Source organism: Halichoeres trimaculatus, unplaced genomic scaffold (genome assembly GCF_033239565.1).
Source record: "Halichoeres trimaculatus isolate MK-OKI-2021-1 unplaced genomic scaffold, fHalTri1.1 fHalTri1_scaffold_4, whole genome shotgun sequence".
NCBI lineage: Eukaryota > Metazoa > Chordata > Actinopteri > Labriformes > Labridae > Halichoeres > Halichoeres trimaculatus.
This window is the reverse complement of record NW_027437182.1, coordinates 23,395,948-23,413,899: the sequence shown is the minus strand read 5'-3', so window position 1 is coordinate 23,413,899 and position 17,952 is coordinate 23,395,948. Positions and strand designations below refer to the sequence as shown.

Here is a 17,952-nt window from a genome sequence, read left to right as displayed (position 1 = left end):
TCTGACACAGCGGTCAATATTTCTCAGCATTGCTGAATACAATTTGAGATTTTAACAAATTAAGATGCACTTTAGTCTGAGCCCACCTCATTGTTGGAGTCGTTTGATTGTTTTTGTGCTGTTTTTCTTGAGTCTTTTAGACAGTCACGATTAAGTAGATCCTTTTTGTTGTTTACTTGCACTGTACTCTGTTAAGTCCCACCCATCGCAGGTGAAGCAAACTCTCCCTTCAAACTTGAATGCACCATTCACTTTTCCCTTCGTCTCAAAGAAAAGCTGGAATGGCCTTTTCTGTCTTTCTTCTTTTTAGCTTTTGAGCTGCCGGAGCATCTCTTAACTTTTCTTCACCATCATTCTTCCTCCTCTTCTTACTTTTCTTCTGCTCTTTCTCTTTGGCCAATTAACTGATCACAAGACATGAAACAATGAGGCAGTGAATCATATCGGCAGGGAGATTTGTTTGGCACCACTTAAAATATCAATATTTGGCACCAATGAGAGTACAACACAGGCCAGGGCAGCAATACATGGCTGTATGGATAGCTTCCCACCCTTAATTAAAAATTGCCTCAGTAGTGGAGCATTGCATGTGTTTTTTGTTTACGTGGCACTGTACTTTATATTCCAGTTTGCTGTATTAAAGCCCTACTTATCAGCAACGTGAAAGGACATGTGGAAAGCAGCAGCTGTCTGTTGATTCCAGGCACGTGCGATGGTGATAAAAATGCTGGTTGACCTCAATTGAGGCACCATGGTAACAAGAGGGGGATAGAGTGTGTGTGTGAGTGTTCATGTGTGATTTCTGTGTGCTCTATGGAATATAAACATCAATTTTTTGACGTTTCATGTTCGAGGCTCGCACAATCCCAGACATAGAAGAGTTTTAATGTCTGTTTGAAGGTGTCCAGTTCATATATTGATGGAAACACGATTTGTATTTTGAATCAACGCTTTTTCCCATGAGCTGTCTCTAAACACTCAGTCCCAAAGAACTCTTTCAGATAAACCCATCCAGCTTTTCTCCCTTTTTATTTCCTGAGTGTTTGTTTCAGACTGTGTTGAGTAGCGCACTCAAGTATTCAGGTGAACAAAAGCCATCAGGGAGTCATCTGATCCACTGCTTGTTAAAAGCAATGCAGACAGAGTACGCTGCAGGATGCTGGGGATGCTGATCTGAAATATACAACTAAACACTAAGCCCTTGCAACATTGATCAAACACAACACTTTAATTCTATCTACCAAAAGGGATTTAAGTAGGAAGTTTCAAAACATGCCAAATAAGTACACAATGACGCACATTACATTATAAATATTTCTCTTTGATAAATTGGATTCGAATCCTCTGGGGTTTAGCTAGCTCACTTGGGGTAAATCCTAAAATGATTTATTAAGTTGGATAGCTGGAGGGCTTACATACAGCGACTCTTCCACTTTAAATACATAAAAACAGATTGAGCACCATAAACCGAGATTCAGACAAACTTAATTTAATCAAAAACATTGAATTTTCCAAGACATCATCCAAAAGTAAAAGTGTAAGCTGTGGTTTGATCTGTCACATGAGCAGGTCAAAAGTGGTTTGATCGTCATATGGGTCCCAGAGTCAAACATGTGGTTGTGTGTGTGTGTGAAAATGGCATAAATAAGCCTGTCTCCCTGCAGCCCCTGTGGCTATCACCAGCTGGTAATGGACCACTCTCTTAAGGGTGGTAAGAGTGGCTCATTAAACCAACAAATAGCAGCTCGGCTCGGCAACAGTCTGAGCTAGGAGCTATTTATTTGGATGGGTCTATTTGTTGTTCCATCCCCTGAAGAGCTCTGATGTCTGCTGCTGCTGCAGGATGTCAGTATAGATGCTATTTCCCTATTCTGAATTTTGATACAGGCAAGGGCGCATTCACCTGGTACTCAACTGGTACTCACCAGGAAAATGAAGGGATGGAAACACAGATGACATGTTATCATGTCACACCCCTCTTCCCCCATGTTGAGGGATGATTTTGCTTTGGTGTGTTTTTATGAATTCTGTGCCTTTGAGATGGATTCTAAGATTAACATAAAGTTAATTACATTTGTTAACGGCAATTTTATCTAGTATATTAAGAATTTTCTTTTTCTTTCTTTTTCATAAGATTCTGTCATGATCACTGCGGTGATTGCTCTTTGTCACACACTTTGTCTCCTCATTCTTATTTCATTGTTACTTCTGCCTAGGAGGTTATGTTTTTGGGAGAGTTTGTCTGTTTGTTGTTTGTCTTTGAACAGCATAACTCAAAAAGTAAGGGACAGATCTTAAAGAAATTTTCAGGAAATATTCAAAATGGGATAAGGAAGAAGTGATAAAATTTTGGAGATGATCTGGATCACCGTCTGGATCCAGGATTTTTTTTAAAGGATTCTTTATCATTGTGAGATAGGGCTGTTTTCACCCTATGTGTATATAACTCCACGATAAATGGTCGGATTGCTTTGCAAAATAATACAAGACAAGGTCACCATAATTTCTGACAGATGTTAAAGTACAATCCAGATCCTGGCAATGTTCTGGATACTAAGATCCAGAATATAAAATATATATTGGGTCATCACAATGTTCAACACTGTCGGGCAACAAATTATTGTACAAACTTGCAACTAACACCAAATTGTAGCAGACAGTCTGCTGAAAGGGAGTATAACATTAAAGTAGGACTAAAGTGTTGCATGAGAATCACAATATGCTTGGCTGAGGTCTGCGCTCTCTGAGTACTTTTCTAGTTACTCTTGCGACATTTAAATGGAGAAGGTAAATTGTAGTTCTGTGTGCCTCCTGTTTTAGCCTTTACACATATCTATTCTTTTTACAACGGCCCATGATGTAATTTATTTATAGTAGGGGTGACTGTGTTGGTTGTTTTATTTAAAACTGGTGTGGACAAGATTTTAGAATTCGTGGATTGAGAGAGTGACGGATGTGTTCATGATGCAGAAAGTCTTACATGGGATGTACTACCAGCTCCATCCTCACCAAGCAAACCTTACGTAACTTCACTCTTCATTTTACTGATAGACTGAGTTTGAACAGACCACTGCAGCATGTAGGTTCGAGTGCACGCTATCACAATCAGCTAAACCTGTGTTTAAGCCTTTAGCCTGTGCTCTGTCAGTCTTTTATTGAGCTTTAGTCTGCTCTTCTGTCCTTTATCTTTTTGACAGCTCAGCTCTAGTGTCCGCCATCACTTTGAAATAGATTTAAGAAATTCTTTGGGGTGTTCATCAAGACTTTTCAAAATCAATCAAGTGCTGGATGTTCCAACCATGGATACTGGAAATAGCATTGAGAAATAACCCAATGTAGTGCTGATAATCTCATATTAAATTGTGACGATCAGGCATATATCTAGAAGTGAGACTTTTTAGAGATCACTTAGAAAGTCCTCACAGGGACTTTAACTGTAAACCTTGGTGAGGAAGTGAGGAATTAAACTTGCATATGTTGAAAGTTGCCATCAGACTTATTAGGGAAACAGCCGTGAAATACCTCTAAATTGCTTCATGCTATTTTAGCTCTGCCTAGCAAAAAATGCACAAACTTACTTGTGTTTAAATGTAATGTAACGGTTCATGGTAGGGATAGACCGTTAATCGGCTGGGCCGATATTTGGAATTTTGGGGCATATCGGCATCGACCTTTTTTTTAATCCGACGGCCGATATGAAACCCATTCAAAACTGTGTTGTTTTGGCTCTGCTGCTTCTCTGCACAGAATTTCTCCCTGTCTACTCTATGGAGGCCCTTGGTGGTCATTTAAAATCAGTCATGTAAAACCAAACAGAGAATTAATTCAACTTTATAAAACATGCTGCTAAGCCTGGGAGCTGTTTAATAAACATATGCTTGAAGGCATTTGATTGCAGTTCAGTGTTGGAGTTTGTATTGTTCAATTTTTTATACGCCAATATTTTCACTTTGATGGCAAATGAACACAGGCTTCATATATTGGTTATCTGCCTCCTTGCCTACTAATAATCAGTATCAGTATCGGCCCCCAAAAATCCACATCGGTCTATCTCTAGTTCATGGTTGTAAACACAGAAAAGCAAAGGACCAAGATGATTAGATCTGCCCTATGGATCATCCCCTTGACAGTGTATCCCTACTGCAGAGAGTCTGTACACTGCTTTGAGTAAGATCTAAAGTGTTGTTTAGTTTGTTCAAGTAGCTATCAGACCAATTTCAACAACTTTATTCAAATTTTTTTTATGTTCACAAAAGTTTCTGATCTTCAATCATCTATTTGTAGAAAATTGGTAAAATACATAGGAAGCATCCATAAAGCCATCTACACAGCCTGCTTACTGTGTTGTGTGTCTAAAATGATAAATTGTTGTGGTTGTTGTTCACTTGAGTGGAGCAGGGAGAGCCATGCACATACTTGGATACAAACATTCTGACTCATTTACTGCACAGACAAATAAACACTGTGCCTTCAAACCTGTGGTCTCAGCAAGTAGTCACACACTCACACTGCCTCACACATACCTACACAGGCAGACACACTCTGAGGGCAGGTGCAGACATGCACAAAGATGAGACGTGGCTGTAAGCTGCAGTAAAATACATGACACACACTAACAAACAGAGAAACACACACACACAGAAATAAGAGGAATCTGGACATGGTAGAGTAGATTCCAGAAGAAGCATACTATTACCATGTCCCTGTATGCCTGTGCCCAGACACACCAATGAATAGACCAGCATGGCCAAAAGGAAGAGAGCGTCCTCTTTAATTATCTGCATTGCAAACATTCCTCCACCACCAGCAGATTTTTTTTCTCAGTTTTGATTCCCAGGATGTTCCAGCTTGTAGGGAGCGTTGCTGGGATTGCATTGGCACGCTTTGGCTTGCTCATCCTTGTGCAAATGTGTCTGTGTGTATGTGTGTGTGCGAAGGGGGAGAGACAGAGCAGGAGGAGGGGTGGCAAATGAGTTATTCTGTGGCTCAGTCACATGGGCATCCACGCGAGGCAGGCAGGCGGGCAGCACAGAGACAGAGAGGCTGGCTTTCAGTTCAGCTGCACATACAGAGTCAAGCTGTGGAGATGTTATCGCTCTCCTGTTATCGCTCCACGGGGTTATATAGGTTAGCTGTTTGCATCCCACATGGTCAGGCAGACTGATTCACTTTGGGCCACAACCTTGTCCGTCTTCCTCCCTGTTTGGCTTGCTGTAAATTTTTGAATAGTAAAGCATGCGGTGTACTTTTTACTATTAATGAAAATCTGTTATCTTTGTAAGAGCCAGGGCTCAGGTATTGTGCTTGCTGGCTCAGTCGCATGGTTTCCAAATCATATAATCAAGCTATAATTATCCTTATTAGGTTCTTTTGTGCTTTTCCTCCCTTAACAAGAAAGATTGTAACAGCATCAGACAAAGGTACCTTTTCACTGCACTCAATGTGGCATATAATAGCAGGAACAGTGCAGATGTGTTGAATAACATGAGTCATGTCTGTTATAGAAAAAAAATCTATTTCTGTCTGAAGCAGCAGCCTGCCTTTTGACATGACTGTGTGAAAGCAAACCCATTTCTTTTTTGTATGATTCATTAAAAAAAAAATTAGAGCGGCTTTCAGTATTTTAAAATAGAATGGTTCACTAATGATAAGTTTCTCAGAGGGTGTGTGACAGAGGTGGAGTGGGCTTCTTGGAAATAAGAGAAGAAATTTTGGAATTAAAGAATAAAAAAAGTCAAAAATAGAGGAAAAATGTCAGATTAATCTCTAAAGCATATGCAGAGTAAAGATTTTTTTTAAATCTCATCTCAGATGTTTGTCACTATTTATCCAAGCTTGTTTCTGCTGTTGTAAACATTTCTGACATCTTCCTATAGATTCTGCCATCTGGGCGGCTGAGAGTGATTTACTTCAGTTGTGGCGATAACAGAGATGGAATTAATCAGCCTCACTTTTGTTCCGTCTGAACTTTCTCTTTGGTCTCCTCTGCTCTTTTCATTTGCTCATTTTGTGTTCTCTCTCCTGCCCTCATGAGCCCTCTCTCCATTATTACACTCAGTGTTATACATCCATAATTATGCCTCTATTTCAGGCCTTCCTGGTGAAAACAGTCCACTGATTGCCTGTCTCTACTGCCTACATCCTGTTATTAGACTCAGATTATTATCGCAGTATAGTAGCTGTAACACTGCTGCACTCTGCCGTATGTTATGTTTACTGTTTACATTTGTTAAGACACTCTTCAGCTTTGTGTTTTTGTACAGCTGACTGAGGTGTTAGTGTGTTGTTTTCAACTCTTCAGCTAAAGCTCAGACATGTATGATCTTAATTTTTTTTAACAATGCAGTAGGGCTGGGCGATTAAGGTAAAAATAAGAATCCCGATTATTTTAAGTGATATTGAAATCACAATTAATATACACAATTATTCATTTATTCAAAAACTTCAGTACTGATTTAAACACAACTTTAAAGAACCAGCAAGTGGCACATACAGTATTATTGATACACATAAGTCACACACACTCGCTGTGGCTGCACATGGAACACAGAAGAGCTATAAAGCACAGGAACTTGCATACATCTACACAGTGTGGCATGAAATTGTTTTTCTTCGATTATATTGTTTTTATGATTGTCAGGTGGCAAAATTGAAATCACGATTAAAATCCAATTAATTGTCCAGCCCTACAATGCAGAGGACTCCACTGCTTTAATTCTGTGAGGCTGCAACTGGGCAGAGTGAGGCTCTGGGTAAATGCTCATGTAAGCACACTAAAATGCTTACAATAACAACACTAACATTTTCATGCTAAGCATTTTTATCATCCCCTATAATCTCATTTCCTCACATGGTACAACTTTCCCAGCCTGACACTGCTGCTTTTTCAGGTTTGTGTCAAAAAGACTTAAAGAAGAAATAAGATAAAGTGAAGTCAGCTGTGCTAAGATGGGTCATCTCTATGGAAGATCCTGAGTACAGCTGAAGGTGAAAGTTATGTTGTTTGAGCTGAGCCAGTGGATAAACTGATACGCAGGTCTTATGATGGCACTGCATCAAAACTGAAGGCTTTATGCACGTTTACAGTAATCCTCCACAGGGTTAGATAAACATGTTCTCTATATTTAATAGCATCCATAAACCAGGATCATAAACCTCATGGTGGTATCAGAGGAAATCTCAGGTCATCTTAAGCAGTATCCATCATGAGGGAATCATGAATCTCTTCATAAAACCATTTTCATGGATCCGTCTGGACCAAACTGTGAGAAAATCAGACCTTCAAACTGCCTGTTTCCATCCCTGGTATCGTGCTACGGCTTAAAAAGCCTCAAATACAAACACTACAGGGTCTCTCTGCCCTTGAAGCTGACATGAATATTTTCCCCGTGGCTCCTCTCGCTGACAGTCCCCCTGTTTGACACTGTTATTACATAATGGTAGACTGCTGGGTCCACCCTTTGGGATTCGTCTTTGTCACACAGAGCCCTAATGATGCTGAGTAATGGAGCCGCTCTGTCTCACAGTGACTAACAGCCATCTCTGTCTCTTTTCTCTGTTTGTCTCCTCTCAGATGCTGCTGCAAAGAAAGCCTTCATCACAGAGGTGAGCTGCCATCTGTCTATGTGATCATCTACTCTGCCGTCCTGCTCTTTGTTGTTTCGTTTGATCTCCCACATTAATATCTATCAGTTCTTTGGCTTCAAGCATAAAACCACTACAAAGGTTTGATCTGAGGGTGTTGTGCAATTAATATTTGGGTCAGCTCATATTTGATGACAATTTCCCTCCCTTGTTTTCGACTGTCACAACAGCTAGTAGAGTCAACACAGTAGCAGAAACTGTTACTGTACAGTTTGATATGAGCGTTTAAAGTGTTTTTAGATATCACTCAATTATCTTTGCCAGACCACCTTGTTCTAATGAACTTAATCCTCCTAATATGGTGAATCCCATCAGTCTGGCACAGCACTGTACTGTGTGGTGAATTGAACAATTAGAAGTAATTTACAATTAGTATTATCTGTTTCTACAAATGACTTTTAATTCCACTTAAATGACAAATTGAACCATGACAGGGCTTGAGACTGCGACCAAAATAGTCGCATATGCAACCTTTTTTTTTAGCCTGCGCAAGTAAAAATTTCATGCGGTCGCTTTCGTGCGAGTACATATGTCTTAATGCTTCCTCTTTTACAGGCACTGTACAAGACATTGTGGTTTTAATTCGCCCTCTCTTTCACTGGCTCTGTCAGTCTCCTCCACATGAACTCTCACACCGAAGACAGACAAAACTTCACAACCACAAGCGTTTCACTATTTTAGAGCCAGCCTTCTCACTATGAGATTCACGCTGCTCTTAACTCTCCTTATTGAAGAGGATGCTACGTTAGAGCATGTCAGAGCTTAGGTTAAAAAGAGAGATCTGGGCGAACCATAGGGTGAATCAACTTTTTAACAAGTTGAAGAGTTTAACTCATGACATGTCGTGTCAACACTTAAAACAAACAAAAAAAAAATAAAACAGCTAAGGCTCCGATAAACTATTCATCAACAGCTGCTGCACGGTTATCTGTCTCTGTCTCTGAGGTCTCCTGCAGCGTCTTTGGACCAAACCAACTAACAGAGAGAGGGGTGGATGGTTTTTAGGTTTTTGATATAGCGCCCAAGTACAGGACTTGATTTGACTTTAAAGATATTAGAGACCACAGGAGCATACTTAGGGTCAGGGGATAATCAGGAGAACAGAAAAGTTAAAAAATGGGAGACTCCCTCCATATTCAGGAGTGTTGGCAGCCTGCCAGCATTCGCGATTGGTAAAAGTAATGAGTTCGTATATGACACAGATTGACAAAGACAAAAACTAAAGACATTTTCTCTTTCATTTTAAATTATTTTTGTAAGTTTTGTAAACTCACTGAAGAATTTTAGTTACTGTTTTATGTAAGGCCTCGTTTTTATTTTTCATTTCAACGAAAAATGTTTTTGTTAACTATAATAACCCTGACATGGTAACACATACATGTCTGTTTTTATTCTTTGCTTTCAAGAAGCATTTTTGCTGTATTCCTCCTTTAAAGTTACATAAAAGAAATAACCTGTTTAGTTAGCCAGAGCTTGTTGCTTTTTGCAAACTTCATATTTACAATAAAATATTAAGCAAAATCATAGCTAGAGGTACTGCACTCTAGTTATTTTTATTTATATAAAATGAATAAATGGTGCAACCCAATCATGTACTGGTGCGACCAACTTCCTCAGTTTGTCACACCAGTGCCTCCAGTGAAAAAGTTAGTGTAGAGCCCTGCATGAAGCTCAATAAACCAGAAAGCACAGCTTTCGCATCTTAAGCATTCGTACTTTCAAACATTTGGAAGAATCCATTACCTTAGATTAAACTACAAACTGTGCCATAAGACTTGTTGTATGCACTTTGTGATGAAGCACTGCTTTCTCTTGGAAATGCTACCCTGACACTGTCTGTGTGATTTTAAATATGCAGTGTTACTGAGCAGGTGCACATCCTCCTCTCCCTGAGATTCAATTTTCTCTCAATCTCTTTCCCCAGATGCCCTCATCCTCAGGCCTGCCTGGTCAGGGGAAGAAAATTGGTCACAGAGGAGTGGATGCATCAGGGGAAACGACTTACAAGAAGGTATTGTAGACAGCAAGCACCTCCTCAAAAATGAGATGCATAAGATTCAGATGCACGCACTTAAAACAGACTAAATGCTAGAATAATGATAGATGTTGTTTTTAAAGATGGCCTTTTCCATCTCAGCCTTGGCACATTCATTATTTCTGCTGTGGTGTAAAGGGGGGAGAGTATCCTCCTCTCATTGTACCGTCCACTGTCCCTGGCCCTCACCCCTTTCTCTGCAGACCACATCCTCAGCCTTGAAAGGTGCCATTCAGCTGGGCATTGGTTACACAGTCGGCAACCTGAGCTCAAAACCTGAGAGAGATGTCTTAATGCAAGACTTCTACGTGGTGGAAAGCATCTTTTTCCCCAGGTCTGTACTTTGCTTGTGTTGTTAGTTTATACAGATGATAAAGTTCTCTATGTTGACTGATGGTTACTGTCTTCTCATCCTTTGTGCTCTTGATATTTTTCTATCTTACAGTGAAGGCAGCAACCTCACTCCAGCCCACCATTTCCCTGACTTCCGGTTTAAAACATACGCTCCTGTGGCCTTTCGCTACTTCAGAGAACTGTTCGGCATCAGACCAGATGACTACCTGGTAAGAATTTAGCTCAATTACTTCATTGTGTTTGGAAACCACTATAGTGTAGAAGCTCTACTTGTTGGTATTAAACACTCTGACAGGAATTTCTTTTTCTTTTTTTCAACTTAGTTTTTATCCATTTTTCTCCCCCCCCCCCAAAAAAAAAAAAAAAAATATATATATATATATATATATATATATATATATATATATATATATATATATATATATATATATATATATATATATATATATATATATAGTTGTTTTTCTGTTTTTTTGTTTTTTACTTTCTCTCCTTTTTCTTTCTACAGCTGTACATTTGGATGTTAAGTGAACATAAACCAGATTGACCACTCCAAAGAATATACATACACAAAAGAGTACACATGGACAAACAAGTACACAAATGGTCATAAAAGCAGGAAGGAAATGTGAAGTATAAAAATAAATATTTAAATAATTAAAATAGATAGATAAAAATGTATTCATAAAGAAATAAAGTCTAATTTACTCAGATATCATGTGTACAGATGCAAATTCAGTCCCTAGGAAAGAGGTGTATGATCTTGGACTGCCCCTAAATTAAACATCCCTCTCTACTGGAATCTACTGATTATGAAATTCTTTTTGAAGTCTTACTTGGTATGTAATTTGTTCAATTTGATAAATGTCGCAAACTTTCTGGATCCATATAGTGTACGTGGGAGGGTCTGGTTTAACAAGCGTATGGTGATGCACTTCAGGGGCCGCTGTAGGTAAGATATTGAACAAGTATTTTTTGGCCCCACCATCCAAGCCAGCGGGTGTTGCTCCAAGTATCGCCACCAAGTGTTCTTGTGGAATGTCCTTTTCTAGTGCATCAAATACATCTCTCCAGAACAAGTTTAATTTTGGACATGACCAGAAATGACAGGAATTTCTGATTAGAATGATCTTACACAAAGTGAAAATGTAGAAATGTAAAAAGAAAGGGAAGCTCAAACAGAAAACAAACCAAAGACACAGAAGAAGTGAGCATAGATATTTGAAGTTATAAACAAGAAACAAAGAAGAGACCTGTGCATAGGAATTATTGTGATGTTAGGGGGAAAGAAAAGACACAAGGAGTCATAAAACAGCACAAGACAGGGAAGAGAGGAGGAAAGAGGATGGTGGGAGAGAAGAAGAGAATGTCTGCAGCTTGTCGCTCCACATCAGCAAGAGGACCTAGAGGCTGCATGATTCACCGCTCTGCTCGGTGCAATCTTGCAGAATATACATACAGAGCTTAGTCAGTGATTCTCTGTGTTTCATGTGCACATATTTGTTGTGTGTCCATGATTTGACCGCATGGAAACATCACTCACAACCAGGCTTGTTTCTGCAATCTTTTACAGCCAGTCTGGTCAGCCATCATCTCATGTCAGCACGTGTTTTAATCACGTGTATCAATTGTATTTTTTCCATATCACAATCAGTGAACTTGCCTTGTTTACTTTTGTGGTCTCAAGAAAGATTTTGAAAAGGAACATTTCTTTAATAACACCGCAGTAGTGTATGAAACACCAAGCCTAAACTGTGACTCCGTGAGAGCTGCCGTGAACATCAAAAAGCAAACCAAATATGACAAATCTTTGAGTGACCCAGGAGTGAACCTTGTGGAGCAGCATCTCACATATCAGGGCTGGGTCTTTTTCACAGCAGCCCTGGATCAGACCCTTTGCTGTTTGTAATCCTCCTCTCTCTCTACCCTGTTTTCTCTATCACTCTTAAGCTGACTCTGTTCAACAAAGCAGGAATACCAATTTTATTTAAAACACCAGCTTTATCCAAAAAACAGTATAGCTGCTTGGAGCGACAGAGCACTTTTTGGGGGCTACTGGTTCATCCAGAAGTCAGTGAAATGAGACTTCCCAGGCTTTGTTTGATGTGTTCCCATTGTTTGCAGTCTGACTACTCATGAGAAAAGGTGCAGTTGAAAGAAAAACCTTGACATGCATTTTTTGCTGTACTATGCTGAAAATAAAAATCTGAGTAAACTAAAGGCAGATACTGAACACTTCCTATGCTTAAATCTGCTCACATGCACACAGATTTAAAGCAAATAAGAATTCAGTCAGAACCACTTATTTACAGGCAGTAAGTCATTTTTGATGGTATGGCTCTGTTTCGGAGCTCCCTGCCCTTCCATGTACCTATATGGTTAGTAAAAGCACGACATGGGGGAAGCACACCTCCTCTCTCTTTCGGGGACATAAATCAGAATCCAATGCAAGAGAGCAGCAGGAAAGAACCAGAAAAGATACAGAACAGATCTGAAATACAAGGAGCAGTTAGAGCAGTTTATTTAGAATATCTGTTTTTCTATTTGCCGATCTGATGTATAGATGTAATCAGCTGAGCTGTCAGATGATGGGACTGGTGTTACAGCTGATGAACAGCCCTGGACTGAGCTAGGGCTGGACACACAGTTTACAAACACAGTCAAGAAGCAGCGCAACGGAGTCGTACTGCAGACACATCTGGTGTATTTCAGGCGTAACACATTGTTCAATTAGAGGAAACCAGTTTTTTAAATATCATCTAGATTTAAAAAAATGGATATCAGGGGACTTCCTGTGACCTTTTAGTGGAAGGTTGTTTTTGTTCCACCGACTTAGCTGATGCTTTGACCTGGTACAAGCTGGTGTGAACGGTGTCAGACTGTTCTCGAGGCTTCTTTTCATTACACTTCTACCAGTCAGTTTGATTTATAATCACATGACAGCAGAGCAATTTCCTCCAGAATGACCAATCACTTAATGTATCTACAAATTTGTAGATATACTTTTGTGGCTGAATTGACCAAAAGTCTCCTTGTCAACAGTCCATCCTTGGATACCATAGTTAGAATTAGAGATGAATATAGAGAAAAGCAAACATTTGAGGCTGGTACACATTACAGGATTCTCCAAAACTTCACACACTTGATGACAACAAAAGACAGATCGCACAAGATTTCGCTCTCCTGATCTTACAGTGTGTGGTCTGCACTCTGAGGACACCACACACTAACAGACTCTTTAGCAGAGCTTCAGCTTCTTCACGCTCAACATTCCAAATCTTATGTAGTAAAACGTGACTTACGTGTAAATAACCATGATGAATGTACAGAAAAAAGCAAAGATGTTTGTTTTCAGACTCTAGAATTTCAAAAAAACACACGAAAGAAAAGTGCTTATGAAAAAGGTTGTGGAGATGGCGTGGATATGGTTTGAATGACAATACGAGTTGTTGGTGAGTTAAGTCGTTTTAAGTATTGTAGATAGATTTCTTACTTCCTCTACAGTCAGTCAGCTGAGTCAGCTTACGTCCTGATTGGCTTTACACTGGTACGTGTGACATTACACGCTGTACCTGCTCAGCTCCTCGCCAAGGGCCCCGCACACTACAGGATTTTTAGTCGCAAATATTAAACATGTTCATTTTCTACAATCACTGCATCTGAGGCCTTCCGAGCGGCTCCGACCAGAAGAAATCACTCTTAACACACCCGACACCACAGGAAAATCACACATGATGTCATCAGAAAATCGGGCCTTTGCTGACTTGATCATATGGGGGAAATTGGGACAAAAATCAGCCTGATCATCCTGTAGTGTGTACCCACCTTTAGCTATACTGAAGACTAAAAATAAGAAAAAGAGAATTCTTTCCTTGGCATTATGACCCTCATGGTCATTTCATCACATCTACAAAAAGATCCCTGTTGTCAAGAGAACCTTTTAAATGCCACTTTGTCAATGTTGCACTATTCAGTCAGCTCCACCTTTTTAACATTTGCAAGAATCCCTTCTTCTAAGAAGGTCTAAAATGAAATGTCAGGCTCCTCCGAGAGGCCTGAAAAGTGAACCATTATCAGAGGGTAGGTGGAGGCAGCTTCACAGTTTTCAACAGTGACGTCTGTCATCGCTTGCTTTTAAGCTGCCAAGATAAAGTCTAAAGGGCTAATGAGCAGAGGTATTCATCATACAAGCAGAAGTCAAATATGTGTATGAACAAAGCTGGGATTGCAAAGCGCTTGTTAATCGACAGCTTAATGAGTCTATTTTAGCTTCCCACGATGTGAACTGCAATCCTTCCTCTCGCTTTGTTTCTCTGTCACTCACCATTTTCAGCTTCTGCCTGCCATCGTGTTCCTCCATCTCCTCACAATCCTGCCCTTTTTTATTCATTTGTACAAGCCTTTTTCATCTGCAGTGTTTCGGAAATTACTGTCGGCACTGCAGTGAACAATCCATTCACCTTCTTTAATCAATTAGTGTTTGTGGTTTTAATAAAGAAAATGTCATCAATCATCACAGACTGTGTGATGGTTTTGGGAAGTAAAAAAAGAAAAACAGCTTTATGATATCAGTGTAACTGAGGGATTAAACTAAAAATCAAGTATTTTTTTCTGCACACTCTCAAGCTGCTTTCCAAAGACAGCAGCAGCTGCCTGCATTTGACTGTCGACAGAAAATCAGGCTGTGGAAATGTGGAAAAAATGTTATGGTGATGATAAACTCTCTTTTAATTACACACAATCACTCCCCCCTGACAGTCATTAAGCTGCTTTTCCTTTTTTTTCCTCATTAGTAAGGAGCTGTGTGAAAACATTCAGATAGCAGTGTTTGCATCTCAGTCAATGCTCAAAGTCACCTCTGCCTCTCAAAATACAAAAATGTAACTGGCATTAGAGCAGATCAAATGTTGTTCCACTTAAACAATGAAACACTTGATGGTTTTAAAACAAGGAGTTTCCAAAGTGGGGTGGGGATCCCTTAGGAGTTGAGGAACACTGAAAGGAGGATTGTTAAATGCTTTCCAAAAGCAATTATACCAATGATGGTATCAGTTTTTTTTGTTTGTTTGTTTTTTTCTTTTTGTCAGTTTTTGGAATGGCCAAGTGGAATCCCACAGCAGGGTGTCACCAGTCCCCTGGATTGTAGGCTGAAAGTTTGGGAACCCCTGGTTTAAATGAAAACCCTCTCTAATCACAGCCTTTGCCTTCCTACAGCTTATTGTCTGAAGTCACAATAACTGCAAATGAGGATTTTTCTACACTTTAGTGATATATGAATCTAAGTCTGAATCCTTAGGACTTGAAATCAATGCCTTTAAATGGATGAGCTCAGGTGTTAAATGAGTCTTATCAGGTATTTTGAGGGAAAAACTTTTGATAACACTTTATATTGGAAAACACATATTTACTATTAATTAGGTGCTAACTAATATGCATATCACATATTGACTGTGATGTTTTGGGGGTTTTTTTAAGTTTTTTTATTTTGATTATTTATAAATATGTTTATTTTTTGTGAATTTCAGAGTCCACAATTTTTGAGTAATAAAGAAAGGAAATGCTGTTCTTGTGGTGCTGGTCCTTTACAAGGCTCTAATAACCCACACCATTATTCACATTATTATTCAGAAACAACAATGCATTTGTTCACAGCCAATATGTGATATTTAGAAGTTAATCTAATGAAAAATCTTAATTCATATCCTAACAGAAATAGAATAAGGCTTTGTAGAATAAGGTGTTAATAAGTGCTTAATAAATACTTATTTAGGGCTAGTATGCTACTTATCTGCATATTAGTAAGCACCTAGTTAATAGTGAATATGTGTTCCCTAATATAAAGTGTTACCAAAGTTTTTTCTAGTTGACTTGTCATTAAATTTGAACACTCAAGCTTTGTCTAGGGGTAGACCTTAAGAATATCAAATCAAGAAATCCCTGATTAAAACTTCTGCGCATACAACTCAAGAGTACACTTAACAGATTAAAAAAATGACATGAAATTTTTAAACATGACTTTAATAGAAGTGTTACATTAAAGAAACAATAATCCAATCCGTAATCTAAAATATCAGATTGTTTTTTGAATGTGTCTTTGTCTGGGATCATTTCTCCACTGAACTTTGTGTATTTGTACTTTGCAGTATTCTCTTTGTAACGAGCCGCTGATCGAGCTTTCCAATCCTGGAGCCAGTGGCTCTGTCTTCTACCTAACAAAGGACGACGAGTTCATCATCAAGACTGTGATGCACAAGGAGGCCGAGTTCTTACAAAAACTGCTGCCTGGATACTACATGGTGAGTGTTCATGTTATAAAACTTCAACTAAGAACGATATGCAAGCAAAAGAAATGTCAATTCATTTTTATTCCTAATTTTTGGCTATAAATACAAGTAATGAGGATTCTGTACAAAGGGTGGAGAAGCCAGTCAGTGTTCATGTATCACTGCACACATGCATCACTCACACTTTCATTTAAATGCCAACCTCCCTGATGTTCTTATTAAAGTTATATTTTTAGATCTCATGTTTATGTAAGACCCTGGATATCTCTCCTCTTAGCGTGACAACCTTTTTATATAAAACAGACACAACAGCTCTGTGATCTCTGACTGAGACCTCAGGCCATGTGGTTTCATAAGAGACCGGCCAGTGTGTTTTACCAGTGCCCCCAACTCCAGGCTCATTGTGAATGAACTCAACCAGCAACAGCTCCATGTATGTACATGATACTGTTCTAGCCTCTGAGGGTTCACGGCCTCCAGCCTCGTGTTTATTCGTGTGGCGACAGCCGTGGCCAAAAGACCACTGCAGGAATTCATTTAATCATTTAGGGACGCTAAAGGCTCAGCACATTCACTGTGACCTTTTCTGATGTTTTGGTTGTGCTCTGAAGCATTTCTAAAGGTAGTTTAAAGGTGGATAAAAGAAAGGCGGAAAGGTTCATGTCAGAAGAATGTGGATAATAAAGGATGAGCCCACGAGATGAGATATAGTGGCATGTGGGGAAAAAAATGTTTGGAAGATGGATGCAGTTTTATGGACTAGACCATATGAGAAAAACATGATATTAATGATTGAATAAATTAACCTTTGAGTGGCTTTAAATATGAGGCACCTTCTTTGGTCCTTACAACTAACTATCTTACAACTAAGACTGCTGGAACAATCACCAGGGGCGTTAAGCATCTTGTACAAGGACACTTTCAAATGTGGACCACTGAAACTGGGATCAAAACCCCAACCTATTGGTACAGATATGGAAGACTTTACCACTTATCCACCTCTGCGTTGAAATAATGCAATCATGTAATGAATTGCTGTAAATATGCCAGCATCAAGTGTGGCAATTAGCTGAAGCTTCTTTTTGAGTGATGGTCTTAAACTTTTGATCAACTGATAAACAGCCTGTTTCAGTTTACTTGTTGTTTTCAATAAATTACTTTTTCAAAGTGCTTTTTGTCACACTCCCCCTTCTTGCTTTAGCATATTGTAGCGCTACTTAAAACCTTCTAAAGATCCAAATGTGCAAAAGGTAAATTCTAGCAATTTTTCAACTGGTCTTAGGATTTTGATCAGGTGTGTATACAAGAAGAAAGTTTTAAGCCTTTCATTAAAAGTAGAGAGTGTCTGTTTTGACACCTGGATTTCACAGGGCAGGTTTAACAACAGAGGACAAAAAAACAAGTCTTCTCTTTACCTCTGAAAAAAAGAACAGGATCAGCAGCAGAGAGAAGTTTCTACATCTGTCTAAACTGGCACCAGCTAATTTGACTAAAACTGATATCTAGTTTATCTGACTAAATCTTAATGGTATAAAAACAAGAGCATTAACCTCTAACTTCACATTAAAAATAAGACCTACGCATGCTAAATTAAAAAAAAGCTGTTCTTCTTTGGGTTTAATATTTTTTGTAGTA

The 17,952-nt window shown here is 39.1% G+C and overlaps 1 protein-coding gene across 2 annotated transcripts in view; it reads left to right on the top strand.

Moving 5' to 3' along the window:
* The window catches only part of pip5k1ca (phosphatidylinositol-4-phosphate 5-kinase, type I, gamma a), a 59,474-nt gene that overhangs the window by 16,896 nt on the left and 24,626 nt on the right, over positions 1-17,952 (top strand). For both annotated transcript variants that reach the window (XM_074668030.1, XM_074668029.1), the window contains exons 2-6: positions 7,574-7,605; positions 9,569-9,655; positions 9,883-10,013; positions 10,125-10,242; positions 16,177-16,329. In XM_074668030.1, the coding sequence (XP_074524131.1) occupies positions 7,574-7,605; positions 9,569-9,655; positions 9,883-10,013; positions 10,125-10,242; positions 16,177-16,329 (521 nt within the window). The remainder of the gene's footprint in view (positions 1-7,573; positions 7,606-9,568; positions 9,656-9,882; positions 10,014-10,124; positions 10,243-16,176; positions 16,330-17,952) is intronic.